The following is a 15,194-nucleotide window of genomic DNA, read 5'->3' as shown; positions in this document are numbered from 1 at the left end:
TAAGTCTCTCCCTGTCTTTGTGACCTATGCCTCTCTGTGCTATAGCACAACCAGGGATGCCTGTGAGTGTCCTCCAGTCTCTCCCCCCCTAAGGGGGGAAACTCCTCCCCAATCTCACGATCCCCTCCAGCTAATATAAAATTCCTCTTCTTCCTTGTCCTGGACTGCATTGTGTGCTCCCAACATTCAAATGTTGAAGTCCTAACTCCTTATTCTTCTGGGTATCTCTTCATTTGGCCCAAAGGCTCCCACATGCAGTCTTTGGCTCTGACGCTGCATTCCTTGTTCCTTAGGGCTCTCCCTCTTTACCTTGTAGATGCTGAACACAAAATTCAGTCCTGAGCCCACTTCCCTGATCCCCCTTGAAGGGGCTCATCATTCTCATGGTTTCAGCTATTTTGGAAATTTGTTTATGTGTCCCAAATTTATAACTCCAGTGTATATCAGCCCCCCCATATCTAAGTATCCACTCAATGCCTCTTGTCTCCCCAAATCCATGTTTCCCTCAGGATTCCCAAGTTGATTATCATTAGGGCTACAAGGCCATCCACAGTGTGGATGCCAGTCTTGGAGGTCTGGTTTCATTAGGGGAACTAGAGGGGCTTTTCCATGGCTCCCTATCATCCATGGGGTAAGCAGGTAACTTTCTTCAGTGGGCTTGCAGGCATGGCCCACCTGTTCAGCCTTACCTCTGCCCACCCTTTCAGTGCTCTGGGTCACCAGTTGCCCAAATTCAAAAGCTGTCTCTCTTCTCGAAGCCCTTGCTCAAGCTAAACACCAAGCTGAGGATGCCTCCTACGCTAGCCCTTCCCCCCCAGCCCCCACCCTGCTCAGGTGTACCTCCTCCAGAAAGCCCTATCCTCTTTCCCCTCTCGCTCCCCACTGCTCCTCAGATTCCCATGCAGAGAGCTGTCTCTGCCCTTCCCACATTCTTTCCAGCATGATCTATTTATATGTCTGACTCTCTAACCAGACCTCAAGCCTTCCTTTTTTTCTTTAAATGTTTTATTTATTTTTGAGAGAGCACAAGTGGGGGAGGGGCAGAGAGAGAGGGGGACAGAGGATCTGACAGCAGCATGTTCAACTGACTGAGCCACCCAGGCGCCCCAGACCTCAAGCCCTTCAAATGGCACGGACTGTGCCCATGTAATTCTTGGTGTCCTGTTCAAGGAATAAGTTTTGAAACTAATAGACTCATCTACAAAGTCTTTGTTAACTAGAAAAACAAATTAGCTGCAGCATTCCAGACCTTACACATGCTGATTCTTTAAGGTTTTGACCATGTCTGGCATCACTTTTTAAGTTACAGTCCTGACTAATTAATTAGCTAATATAGTCTTAGCTGGGCTATTATTCCTTTTGGGTTTCTGTTTACAACACTATTTGGGCCGATTTAGGCTGGAAGAGCCAAGCCATCTGGAATAAGATGAATGTGTCTGTGGATGAATTAAACCTCCTTATCCTCAACTTCTGACTTCTTTTCACTCACCTGGCTTCTCCCCCACCCCCAACGTTGTAGATTTTAGGGATGAAGAGGGAAAAGGAATTTGTAAAAAGTGGATCCACCCACTTACTTGAAATTTATGTGGCTTTGTCACACCAAATCTGTGTGATTTCAAGTTGGGATTATTCATGTAGAGACATTCTTATTTACAAATGTGTCCTCCCTGAAAAGAATTTCTCCAACCAATTGCCCAGCTGCTTCTCAAACACATTTGTGATCCAGACCTGCTGTCAACAAAAGGTCTCCATAGAAAACATGGATCTGTTTCATTCCTGGCTGACAGTGCTTGCTCGGCATTTTACAAGAATGCTTCTTTTTTTTTTTTTTTTTTTTTTTTTTTTTAAAAGGAGCCAAAACTCAGGGAATAATGAATAGAGAATTCTCAAGTAGAAATAGTCTCATAAGCTAAAAGCTTCCAAAGGGTTAAAACATGGAAGAAAATATTGCTTTGTTTGTAAAGAGCAAGTTTTCAAAAGCTCAGCTAACTTTATTTTTTTCTCCCAGTTCATAATCCAAGAGTCTTACTCGTAAACGATGGTTATACTTCAACCCATATCTCGATTTACAACAGCCATGAAATAATAGCAGTATACACATCCCATAGAAAAATATAGTTCTTGAGCCTTTGAAAACGGAATAGAATGAAATTATAAAACGTTTCTCTTGGTAACACAGAAGAAAAGAACTGAATGCTGTGTTTGAAGTCCATTGCAATTATATCCCACATGAATAGTTGTTGTTAGAGAAAACCATCAGAGATCTTGCCTCAGTCCCTCTCTGGAATCCCTGCTTCTCTGCAGCACAGAGGCAGTCTGGAATGATGGAATCCCACTGGCCTAGAGAACAGAAGATCATTGCAGGTCACACACTCCACCTCTCCATGCCTCAGCACCCTCCTCAGCCCTGAGACCACTCCCAGTGCAACACACCCACAAAAGGATGCTCTGTAATGTCCTTCTGGCACCCAAACCTTCTTCTTTGTGCCCAGTGCTGTGCAGAGCAAACTGAACTGAGCATTCCAGAAGGTTAAACATAAGGCACATTATACACGATTTCCTTTTCATTACTGCCACTTCCTCTGCGGTCACTAATTTCAGGGTGGCCAGACCTTAAAAAAGAGGCTATGCAGGGTGTGTGTGTGTGTGTGTGTGTGTGTGTGTGCACATATGTGCTCGCACATGCATATATGTGTATGGGTGTGTGTGGGGGGATCCTGGGGCAGGGGGGGAATTTTTGAAGGTCACTTCAAAAGTAAGATGAGAATAAAATAGAAAGGAGCTAGAATACACCCACCTCGTCCTGCTTAGAAATACATAAGGCTTGAGGCAGATGAGTTGCAGAAATCAGAGAGAGAGCTTCTCTGTTTGCCACCCACAGGCTGCCGGGACACAACACAGGCACCTGGGCAGAGTAACCCTGGTGATGGCACTGATAGACGGTCATAGCGATGACTGTGCACAGCTTCCGTAACTCAACCTGAAACCAGGCAAACCCCTTTTCAGGTTTCATTTCCAGCCCCGCATTTGCTGCCAAGGCTCACAAGCCTTCTGGGGGACCCAAGGCCAAGTTTCACTAACTTGGATGCTGTTACCAGGCAAAATTAAAGTGGAATTAATCTGCCTCCTGCACACGCTCTAGGTTTATCAGTTTATTTCAGATAAAGCCTGAAAATTCCACATATAAGTTGTCCACAATTCAGGAGGCAAAGATAGATTTCCAAGTACAATCAACCAGTATTTCATCGTAGGGCCGCTGAAACCCGAGCCTCTGTTTTTAACCCACATTGCTAGACTGCATTCCTAGTCGGGAGCGTTTGGTTCCATCTGGCCATTTCATTCCCGGTCAGATAATACCAGACGTATCTATGTAACATACAAGCCACTGTCAAATAGCACTGAGCCATCTCCCCGAGACAGCTGTTCCACACAAGGGCTTCATTGTCTGAGAAAAGCTTGTATCATTTTACTTCAAGAGCTGGGGGAACAAGCATTCTGTCAGCTGCCAGGGCTTGGAGGAAACCTCACTCACTGCAGATTTTCATTACTTTGTTACCAAGCCCCAAACCCCACAATGGGCTGTTAGGGATGAACATTGGAAACAGGAACGAAAGTCCTCGCTCTGCTTTCATTTTATCAGGGAACATAATAGCTCCACACACCCAGAGAATTTATAGTTACGCTTTTCAAAGATAACACGACACTACCAGGCAACCACAAATGCCTTTTCTCATGCCGCCCTTGGTCGTGCGCGTTTAACCGCTTCAGGTAAACCAGGAAAGTGCTTTCCAGTCCTGGAATGCCAAAAACAATGTCCCTAGGAAGCAGCTGTCAGACTCAGGATAATGGCATCATAAAATAATTGAGAACTGAAAAAGTATTTAAAATCGGATGGTTCCTTTCTTTTTTTAACTCTCTAATCAAGAAACATTACTGCAACTACGCCACCCTGCATCTATACCTCACGTTCCCATTGAGTGAGAAGGTTCTGTTTCCAACTTCTTTTTTATCCCCCAGGAACGCCATGTATTTTACATTTAAACAAAATGTAACAAAAATACCTTATATTCTTATGAGCCTGATGACTGTGAATGTGATGATAGGTAGCTTATTCTAGTACCTTCAGCTGCTGTAGGCTTTTTTTGGAAGGGAGGGTGGGATTTTTTGTGTGTGATAAAATATACATCAGACCTACCATTTCAACCATTCTCTCCCTCCCACTTTCTTTCTTTCTTTCTTTCTTTCTTTCTTTCTTTCTTTCTTTCTTCCTTCCTTCCTTCCTTCTTTCCTCCTCCCCTTCCTCTCCTTCCTTCCTTCCTTCCTTCCTTCCTTCCTTCCTTCCTTCCTTCCTTCCTTCCTTCCATACACAAGCAAGGGAGGAGCAGAGAGAGAGAGGGAGAAAGAGAATCCCAAGCAGGCTCCACGCCCAGCGCCAAGCCCCATGCAGGGCCCGGAGCCATGACCATGAGATCATGACCTAAATCGAGAGTCAGATGCTCAACTGACTGAGCCACCCAGGCGCCCCTGAACCATTTTTAAGTGTACAGTTCAGAGGCATTAAGTATATCCACCAAACATTTTTGAGTATTTAAGAATTGGGATCATTCCAGTGCCTCAGAAAATAAATTAAGCAAGTATGGTCCGAGTCTTCCTTTCTCTCGCTCTATTCTACTTACACTTCCATGATGCTTTTGAAGACTACGTATCCTGGAAGGGATTTGTCAGAGAGCCACCTTCGTCATGTACCCTGAATGTACCGCCTTGTACGGGACCCAAAGAACACATAAGGTGGCTTGGCCAAGAGACAGATATATCTGGGCTTGACTCATTTGTCAAAGCTATTTTTCTGGATGTACACAGATTTTTTTTTAAAGCTGGTTACTCAGAAATTGGCTGTGCCTACCAGACAGGCTTGGCCTCTCTTCCTCACTGAGCCTCTTATAAAAAAAGAAAAGGTTAAATTAGAGAATGCGTAAAACAAAGGCTCTCCGCAGCTCCGGTCCCAGTTATCAGAACAGAATTGTGGTTGCCAAGGAGCGAGGGACAGATATGTATGGAGAGCTTTAGAGGACAGCACTGAGTGACACACAAGAGTATCATTATCTTGTCAAATGTTATTCATGTTGTATCTGTTCCATCAGACACTTCTGTGTTCTGTGACCTTGGACAAGATACTGCCAGAGAGCTGTTTTGAGGGCAAATAAAACACCTGTCAGTGTCCAGCCCATTGCCCGGGGTATTGTAAGGACAAGATGAATATTCTTTCATGTGCTTCTGTTCTCCCTTCTTCCCATGGAGGGTGGCTATGGCTGTCTGGTCAGACCCTCACTGATTTGGATTTGCCTCCTTTGGAATTGGCGACTCTTTGACCTGGGCATGTGGAGTTACCTCTGCACTATTCAGAATTCTGGAATGCTGGTGAATTGAAGCTCCTGGGCCTGAAAGATAAAGCTTGCAAGTGCTTGTCGAATGGAATCACATCCCAAGAACTGGACAGGACATACAGGATTCCTCCAGATCATCCTGCTGACCGACACAGAAGGGTTCTACCATTTCTTTTTTTTTTTTTTTAATTTTTTTAACGTTTATTTATTTTTGAGACAGAGAGAGATCGAGGATAAATGGGGGAGGGGCGGAGAGAGAGGGAGACACAGAATCGGAAGCAGGCTCCAGGCTCCGAGCCATCAGCCCAGAGCTCGACGCAGGGCTTGAACTCACGGACCGTGAGATCGTGACCTGAGTTGAAGTCGGACGCTCAACTGACTGAGCCATCCAGGCACCCCGGGTTCTACCATTTCTATGCCAGGTGTTCCTCTCCCTCTGCCAAACCCTTGTTCTGATCGGCAGGGCTCTTTATCTCACCAAGGATCCCCCCGCCCCCTTCCTACTTTTGGCAACAACGACTTCTAATTACTCATTGAAAATTCTGTAACTACTGAAGAACAAACATTTTGCAAAGTAAAATACTTTTGTAACACAGAATTTCCAAAATATTTCCCAGACCAAAAACATATTCACTGATCCCCTCCTATGTACCAGGAACCACCAGAAGGGCAGTGTCTATAAAGATGAATGAGATAAGAATAATTTCTGTCCTCAGCTCATTTTTCAGTGGAGGAGAGAGACACATAGACTGCTGTAAAATAATGTTGGAAAGAGCTGATAGACAGATATACAGGCTATTATGGAATCACGAGGGAGACACACCCAACTCAGCCTGAGGGGAGGCATTCCGCAAAGACTTCCAGAAGGTGAGGCCCAAGCTGAGACTTGAAGGGAGAGCCATATTTTGTAGGCGAGATGGGCTTATATGAATAGATGTTATGGATTTGAATCAGTTTTGTACATTTACAAAAGCATGCATAAAGGCATTTTCATCTAAACTTTGTGTTAGTTGTTTGACCTAAAGTTATAAAGTTATATTAAAAAAACTAATAATTTGGACTCCTCACTACAGACCATTGGCTTTCAAACTGTATTCTAGAAATCTTAGGATTTTTTTGAGATCGGGGGTTGTTAGGGACCTTGGTCCAAGGGACAGTGGACGCTGAGCAGACAGAACTCAGACCATCACCTCCACTGTTCTGTTCTATTTATTGCTGCTGAGTGTAACTATTTTTAATTAGAGAAGGGGTTTCTGATATTAACATATGTTTCAAACGAGGAAGGAAGACACACTCCCCAGTGAAGCAGGTTTCACCGCATACTTGCCATCTAAGACTAATTTATCCAGCTGAGTACTTTTAAAAGAAAGTACCAAGAAATACTCCCACCCCTAGTTATCTTTGTCTGTTCTGCAACCATGACCCTCACACCTCCCCCCAGGCAGCAACCTTGCAAAATAAAGTGGAGATTTGATAAAATGTACCTCTACTGCGAAGAAAATGTCCGTAAGGAGTATAGCTTATTAATGGTGGGATCTTCAGGGACAAAGACAGCAGTTTTTATTCTTTAGAAGAAATCTCATTATAGCAAAATACCTTCCTAAGGAATGGATTTGCTAAATTCTATTTATAAATCAGTGCTTTAAGTAACACGTGAAGTAAAATTCTGTAACAGTGAATAAATGGGTTGCTCCTTCATGTTCATTACTTTGGGACTTTTCCAAGAGTGCACATTTCAAAATACGAAATGCTTCTCTTTGATCCTGAACACACAATGAGAACCTGGTTTTCTGACAAGATTGTCACCTTTCAAATACATGTGTTTGTATCAAAACGTGGTAACTTGTTGTCAGGGCTCCTTTAGTGTTGAAGAAGATTTTCCTAAATCGTTATACCATGACTGTCCTTGTGCATCACTATAAAGCTGGGTTGAGAGAAGTAGATCCAGTCTTAGATGGGAAGAAAACACATGAGTGACTTTCCTGGGTCCTATAGGAAGTCAACCAGGAAGCTAGAATGAGTCCTGAACTAATGAGATGAATGCACCGAAATCTGAAAATTAGCTTGTTCTGTTGAGCAATAAATACGTCAGAGGCTGTTGCTCCTTAGACACCAGCATTTTTCCTAGGAAAATCTAATCAACTCTGGGTATAGCCACCAAGGGAAAAGAAGGGAGGAAGATGTTACTGCTAAGACTTCCTTACTGAAACCCACCCCATCCATTGCTGCTGGGTGGTGCCGTCTCCTCCTGTCACCAGGGCAAAAAGCTAATTCTGCTTGTGGATCAATATTCAGGTGAGCCTGGAGTGACATCAATGGTTAGGGGCAACTGTCAAGGAGATTACTCTTCCACTGCTAAGTTGTTTGCACTTACAACATGAGGAACGTTTCAGAAACCTACTTACGGGTTTTCTAATCTGCTCATCAAGGCAACAAATAAGCTAGTCAGCCAGTTGATAGGGTTGAGGCAAGAGGAATGAATGCAGAGAAGAGCTGAGAGCAAGACACAGGGAGGAAATCCCACAGTCTGCTAATTATTCTTTTCCAGACTCAGTTTTCATAAAAAATACTTCCTTGATGGAAAACTCACTGCCTCGTGACACAATTAGTTTGGTTCATTTAGTAAGTCTATTTACCACAATTAGACATAGGCTCAAGGTCTAATTATAAAGAAATTATTGATATGTTTATTAGGGATGATAATGTATGATGATTATGTAAAAAAAATCCTTATCAGTGGGTACATAGTAATGTGCCACAATGCTTTGGACTTTCTTTAAGATAATCCAGCAAAAATGACTAATGGGGGAAGATAAGAAAATGAGGCTGGCCAGTGGCGTTGGGTGATAGGTACATTGTACTAAACTCTCTACTTTTGTGCATGTTTTATATTTTTTATGAGAAAAAGTGAAATGATTTAAAAAATAGGTCTAGGGGCGCCTGGGTGGCGCAGTCGGTTAAGCGTCCGACTTCAGCCAGGTCACGATCTCGCCGTCCGGGAGTTCGAGCCCCGCGTTGGGCTCTGGGCTGATGGCTCAGAGCCTGGAGCCTGTTTCCGATTCTGTGTCTCCCTCTCTCTCTGCCCCTGCCCCGTTCATGCTCTGTCTCTCTCTGTCCCAAAAATAAATAAACGTTGAAAAAAAAAATTAAAAAAAAAATAAAATAAAAAATAGGTCTAAAAAGTCACATCATAACAATACTCTTCTAGGTAGTTCCCACGCAAAAATGAAGATAGGCTTAAATGCTTACCCCTAAATGCCTAAATTTCTTTGATTCAAAAATATCATCAGTTGGAGGATCCACCATTCATTTGATAATTGTTTTTCAGAGGAAAATAAACACACAACACTGAAATACACGCTGATTATAAACTATATCCTAATTTCAGAATTGTTAAAAATGTGGAAAACATGCCTTAGAATTGAGGTAACCTGGTCATTTTGTCAATTGTGTGTGTGTGTGTGTGTGTGTGTGTGTGTGTGTGTTTAACGTAAGCTCTATGCCCAATGAGGGGCTTGGACTCAAGACACTGAGATCAACAGTCCATGCTCTACGGACTCAGCCAGTCAGGCGCCCCTTGTTGTCATTTGTTAATAGGAATTATTGTGTTAAAAAGCCAAGTTTGAGAATAACAGTGTGCACGGCCCCCATCATTTATTTATCCATCATTTACTTTAACCCGTTACGTTGAAATTTGTGTTAACTTAGTGGCTGAGGGTTTGCCTTCCTAAAACCAATGAAAGTGCATGCTAAACGGGCTTATGAATCTGAATAAGCCTGGTCCCTACTGGCCTATGCATTATCGGCCTTGTTTTCATATCCTACGTTACGGAAAGTAATAAAACTGTGAGATTATAAATGCCCAGTGCACCTGCACCGGTGACCCTGGCCACTCGTCAGAATTACTGTCAATCCCTTAAGAATCAGCACCCATTTCAGGATCCTCTTGGGAAAGAGAAGCGGTTGTAGGAATTCGAGCTGCCCCCCCCCGTTGAGCTTGGTACTTTTCAGAGAAGAGATCTAGAGCTAGAGGGCATGGGCTGGAGCTGGCGAAGGTGTTACACCCGCCCAGCCGGTTTCTTTTTATCGTGCAGCGCGGGGCATCTGGACGCTCAGCCGGAATGGCCCAGCGGTCCCACCCAGTCCGGCGGCGGGGTGCGGAGCTGCAGGGCCGGACACCGGAACCGGCAGGGAAGGGAACGCCAAGCCTAAAGACGCCGCTCAGCCCGCGCGCGAGCGCCGGAAGTGCGGAGTGCGCAGCGGGCGTTACTTACTGTCTTCCGGCAGGTTGTTTTCCCGCTCTTCTCGCTCCATCTGCTGGCACCACCCTTCCATGCGGTCCCGCTCTGCTTGGAGGAGCTTCAGAAACCAGTGGCCGTCCCGGTGGCACACCGACCTTTGGACGGCCTCCAGGGGGTCTTCGGTGATCGAGTCAATCCAGGGATCCGGGGGAGGCAGAATCGAAGGGTCAAAATCCGCATCGAAGTCGTCGTCGGCTGCGCAGGCGTGGTAGTGGTTTCCTGAGCCCTGGATGCTGACGGTGGAGGTGCTCGCGTCCCGGGAGAACTGTCTGGCCATTGGGCCGGGGCACGAATTGTCCTCTATAGACTCCAGAGAGTTTTCCAGATTATCGTGGAAGTCCAGGTCGGCCTGTACCGCTGTCGTCACGCTGTTGGATCGAGTGAACCTGCGGAAGCTTGGAGGAATGGAGAAAGGAAGATTGAGTTCAAGGCTATTTCTCGAAGCGAGAGCATTTCTACTTTTCTTCATGGGTATGGCAGCAGGGGGTCCTACCCTCTCAGTCTGGCGGGGGGCAGGGGGGGGGTAGGCCCTTGACACAAGCATATCCGTTGCGATAGCTCTTATATACGTATCATGGCTCTCTCATTTTTGTTCAATACAATATTAAAGCATCTCTAGAGAAATGTTAGAAGCAATGTGTGTAGCTGTGAAAGCCAGCAAAATGTCCAGAGTCCAACTTCCTCCACAAAGCTGGGATGGCTCGAATTCTGATATTCAGGTTGCTGAGGGGTAAGGAAAGAATTCTGCATAATTTGCTTAAAAATCCAGGAAACAAAAGCAACCCAACCTGGTCCAAGCCTATTGTGAATCCTGCATAACCACATTTTTTTTCTAGGGACAGCGTTTACGAAGTAAGACTTTCTGAAAGCAAACCAAAATGTCATTAGGTTCCTCTTAAAATTAAAACTCCTTCCCCTGGTGAGGACTCATTCACCTGTCTCTTGATCGAAAGGTCATTATTACCATTTGACACAAAGCCTTTGGGGCAAAATCAGCTCACAGTTCTAGAGTTCTCTGGTACCATTCTCCTCTGCACCTTTAATTTCCCTTCCCACAGTCCTTGTACCAAGAGGATACAAGACAACCTGTTCGCAGATTCAGTCTGAGCATTTTATAAGGATATTCATGTAATCGGTGGTTTTCAACCAGATGGCTCTGACATCTCTAGTTGACCCTGACAATGAAGGTGAGGGCGTATGGAAGGTGGGAGGGGTGGAGAAGAAGAGAGGACCAGTGAATTCTTTCTCAGACAAGGGGCAAGGGGAGGTGTGGGCCTGAAGTAATTTAAAACACTTACAAAAAACTTCATTAGCTCTTAGAGCAGGCAGGCAACAATGGCAGAGAATATAAGTAAGTCTGCTGAAGGCAGCGTCATGTGCCTGTTGCCTACTCTGTACTTTTTTTTTTTAATTGTTTGTTTATTTTTGAGAGAGAGAGAGCAGGGGAGGGGCAGAGAGAGGGAGACAGAGGATCCAAGAGGGTTCAGCCACTGACAGCAAAGAGCCTAATGTGAGCTCGAACTCAGAAACTGTGAGATCATGACCTGAGCGGAAGTCAGATGCTTAACCAATTGAGCCACTCAGGTGCCCCAGGACTCTTTTGTTAAGGTGACCTCTTGATCTAATATTTTTATTTATTTTTTATTGTGAAAAAATATACATAACATAAAATTTGCTACTTAAACCATTTTTAAGTGTGTGGTTCAGTGGCATTAAGTACATTCACGTTGTTGTGCAACCATTACCATCATGCGTCTCCAGAATGTTTTCAGCTTTCTCAGTTGAAACTGTACCCATTAAACAGCTCCCCTCGGCCCCTTCCTCCCAGCCTGTGTCAACCACCATTCTACTTTCTGTCTCTATGGAATTTGACTTCTCTAGCTCTCTCATATAAGTGGACCCATACTGTATTTGTCCTTTTAGGACTGGATTGTTTCACCTAGCGTGATGCCTTTTTTTACAGTTTAGTTTTGATAGAGAGAGAGAGGGGGAAGGGAGGGAGAGAGGGGGAGAGAGAGAATTCCAGGCAGCTGTCAGCATAGAGCCTGAGGTGGGGCTCGAAATCACAAACTGTGAGATCATGACCTGAGCCTAAACCAACATTTGGACGCTAAACTGACTGAGCCACAGGCGCCCCTCATGTAGCAAAATGTCTTTAAGCTTCTTCCATGCTATAACATATGTCAGAATTTCCTTCCTTTTTAAGGCTGAATGATACTCCGTTTTCTGTATATACCACATTTTGTTTATCCATTCATTTGTAGATGGACACGGGTTGCTTCCACCTTTTGGCTATTTTGAATAATGCTTCTTTGGACATGAGTGTACAAATATCTCTTTGAGACTGAGTTTTCCATTGTTTTGCGTATAAACCCAGAAGAGAAATTACTGTATCATACAGTAATTCTATTTTTAATTTTTTGAGGATCTACCGTACTGTTTTGCATCACAACAAATCCATTGTTTTCCCCTAGAAAATAAAGCTTTAGAAAAAAAGGTGGCTGCACTATTGATCTGTGTTAGTTGTTAGGATGATCAGCGTAATCAAATATGGTGTGATTCTGGCCACTCATTTTATGAAGGTAGACCAGTCAAAAAAAAAGCTGGCCCATCTCATTATTTGCTGTTTTCAAGAAATTACTTCTGTTGAAGGTATTTTAGCTGGTCATTTTATAAGATCCTTAACTCTCAAATGGGCCAAAAAAAGAATCGCATAGTGTGAAAGTCTAAAAGCCATGGTACAGATGTCTTGTACTGGAGCGAAAGGAAGAACAGTTTTGCTCACGTGATTCTTCCAATAGCCACTTACGTCTTGGCTGCAGTCGGCCTTTTCTGCATTCTTCTTATTCATCCCCCTGAATGTTAAATGTCATCTCCTGAAGCTCAGCTTTCTTTGCAGACGCAGGTGTGTGAATTGGATGCCTCTCCTTGCAACAGTTGACATTGCAAGTCAACTTGCAGTCTGGCTGTTCTACTAACACCAAATCTCAACTATGAGAACACTGGGCTTCACTCTCCAAGATCATGTATTGCCAGAGGCACTGCATTTTCCAGACTTAAAGAAGTGCCTTATTTTTTTCTCAATCGCAGCAAACTTGCCAGAGACAGAGTCTGTTCCACACACAAAACGGAGTGACCTCTCCTGTGCCTCTGTTTTTACCTACACAAAACCATACCACCAGCATTCCTGATAGAGGGCTCCTGGCTCTGAATCCTGTAAAGTATCCACCTTCTTAAGAAAAATTACTTGGCAGTAGATGAGTAGAAGTTTGCAGTTTAGTCACCCAGAAAGAAATAAAAGTTAAGGAAAATTAAAAAGGTTTGGGATTAAAAGCGGTGCCTTTGAACTCAGGCAGCCCTGTACCGGCTGCCCTGTTTCTCTCAATTAAGTTCCTTAAGCAAGTGCTTTCTTCCACCCAGAGCTTTCAAAGAATGTTCTGCTCTGCAAAACGTTTCATGTCTTTCAAGTGCAAAGTTCCTTCTGAGTGAAGAGCACAATGAAGTTGTTATGGCTGTTTTCGAATTTTGATAGGAACACAAAAGGAGTCGTTGGGTGAATTTCTGTATTTTTAAAAACACAGTGGCTCACTGGTTTGAACGTCCAATACTCTTTCCACTCAGGTCAGGATCTTGCAGTTTGTGGGTCTGAGCCCTAGTTGGGCTCTGCACTGACAGCGTGGAACCTGCTTGGGATTCTCTCTTTTCTCTCTCTGCCCCTCCCCTGCTTGCTCTCTGTCTATCCCTTTCAAAAATAAATAAATAAACGTTAAAAAAAAAAAAAAAGAGATCGGTTGCTGAGAGGTGGTATAAACCCATAAGCTGACCCCAGGGGCTTGCCATTTCCAAACCTACAATGCCAGTCGTAAAGCTTCTTAGTACTTCATGCCCTGAAGGCACAATGTGTAATCATGACAACTTCTGTAAAGGACCGGCCAATATTCTGACCTAAGGAGCAGGAAACCATGAAACCAAAGACTGGATCAACCAGTATGGGACACAATACCCTGTCTGTTTGGGACAGCAAGGGGAAAGTCACTTGGTCACATTCACTCTGCTGTTACTTTGTGCACTTTCTCTGAAACACATTTATACGTGTAATAGGAGGATTTTCTGCTGCCCATCCCCTCACAGTGACTTTTCTGCACATAGAAATCAATACAAAGATGGTACATGATGGGACTGCATTTAAATAAAGTTAAGTCACGAGCAAAACAAACAAACAAACCAAAACAAAACCTAAGCACAGTCAGTGTCTTCAGGACTTGCAAGGTGTTCAACTGTGTGAGACCCAAGCCATAAACTTATCTGGAGGAGACGAACTCAGTCATTCTGTTACCGAATCCTCTAGCCTCTGGTTATCTTCTTCATCCCTCTCATTCACATAATGGTTGCTTTCCAGGGCTAACTCTAGTTTCAAAGGGAGAAACACTAGTTCTGTGCTGTTTGTTCTTTCTTTGTGGGAGGCTTTAGACATTCTTCACTAAGCCTGCTGTCAAGGCTGAATAGATGTGGGATCTGAAAATGCTACTCTTCAAAAGTGCAACCATCTGGGTATTTTATGAAATGGCACCCTTTAACTGATGTAAAAACCCAAGACGTCTCCTTATATAAAAGATAGATCAAAAGAAAGGTGTGGGGGTGAGAGGAGATTGAGATCAAGAATTAAAACCTGCTAAAAAAGAGATTCTCTCTCATCAGATCAGCTTCCCAGTTAGAACAGCTCATGGAGGAACCTAGGCGGAATACAACCCTGTCGCGGATTCAGTGGGAAGGGACCCTCCTGCTCCCCGTTTGAGATGGTTAGCACTGTCTTATTGACAGATTTTAAAGCTACCTCAAGGGGCACCTGGATAGGCTCAGTTGGTTAAGCATCTGACTTTGGCTCAGATCATGATCTCATGGTTCAAGAGTTCAAGCCCTGTATCAGACTCTGTGCTGACAGCTTGGAGCCTGGAGCCTGCTTTGGATTCTGTGCCTCCCTCTCACTCTGCCCCTCCCCTGCTCTGTCTCTCTCTCAAAGATAAATAAGCATTAATAAAAAAAAAAAAATCTTTAAAAATTCATTAAAAAAATAAAACTACCTCAAAACAAGCATCCATTCATTATTCAAAATCCATTATGTCCATTCTTTTACCAGAAGATCTCTTTCAGCAAAGGAAAACAGAGTAAGTTTTCTACGTAAAAACTCCCTCTTTTGTAACGCATTTACCAATTAAAGAAAGGGAAGAAACGGACAGTATTGACAGTGGGCTTGTGATCATCAGCTAGCTTCTGAGGGCCTGGCATGTTGCCAGCCCCCTTTCAGTACCAGCTGGGCAGGTGCTAGTATTCTTGATGGGCTGTCACTATAGGAACCTTGGTTAGGAGTCTCAACAAAACATCCTCGAACTGACTGCGCCCCAGCAACCAGAGCAGTAGGTCACTCCTTGACTGTTGACCCCAGGTAACTAACAAAAGCCTGAGAGGTCTCACTCATTATTCGTCTTACTGTCTTATTTTGGTGTCAAAC

General features: G+C 44.0%; 1 protein-coding gene across 11 annotated transcripts in view; it reads right to left on the bottom strand.

Moving 5' to 3' along the window:
- Positions 1-15,194, bottom strand: part of DLGAP1 (DLG associated protein 1) — a 900,656-nt gene that overhangs the window by 19,027 nt on the left and 866,435 nt on the right. For all 11 annotated transcript variants that reach the window (XM_043558382.1, XM_043558383.1, XM_043558380.1 and 8 more), the window contains one exon: positions 9,659-10,080. In XM_043558382.1, coding sequence (XP_043414317.1) covers positions 9,659-10,080 — 422 coding nt within the window. The remainder of the gene's footprint in view (positions 1-9,658; positions 10,081-15,194) is intronic.

This window comes from Prionailurus bengalensis, chromosome D3, assembly GCF_016509475.1.
Source record: "Prionailurus bengalensis isolate Pbe53 chromosome D3, Fcat_Pben_1.1_paternal_pri, whole genome shotgun sequence".
In the NCBI taxonomy this organism is placed as follows: domain Eukaryota; kingdom Metazoa; phylum Chordata; class Mammalia; order Carnivora; family Felidae; genus Prionailurus; species Prionailurus bengalensis.
This window is presented reverse-complemented; position numbering and strand designations above follow the sequence as displayed.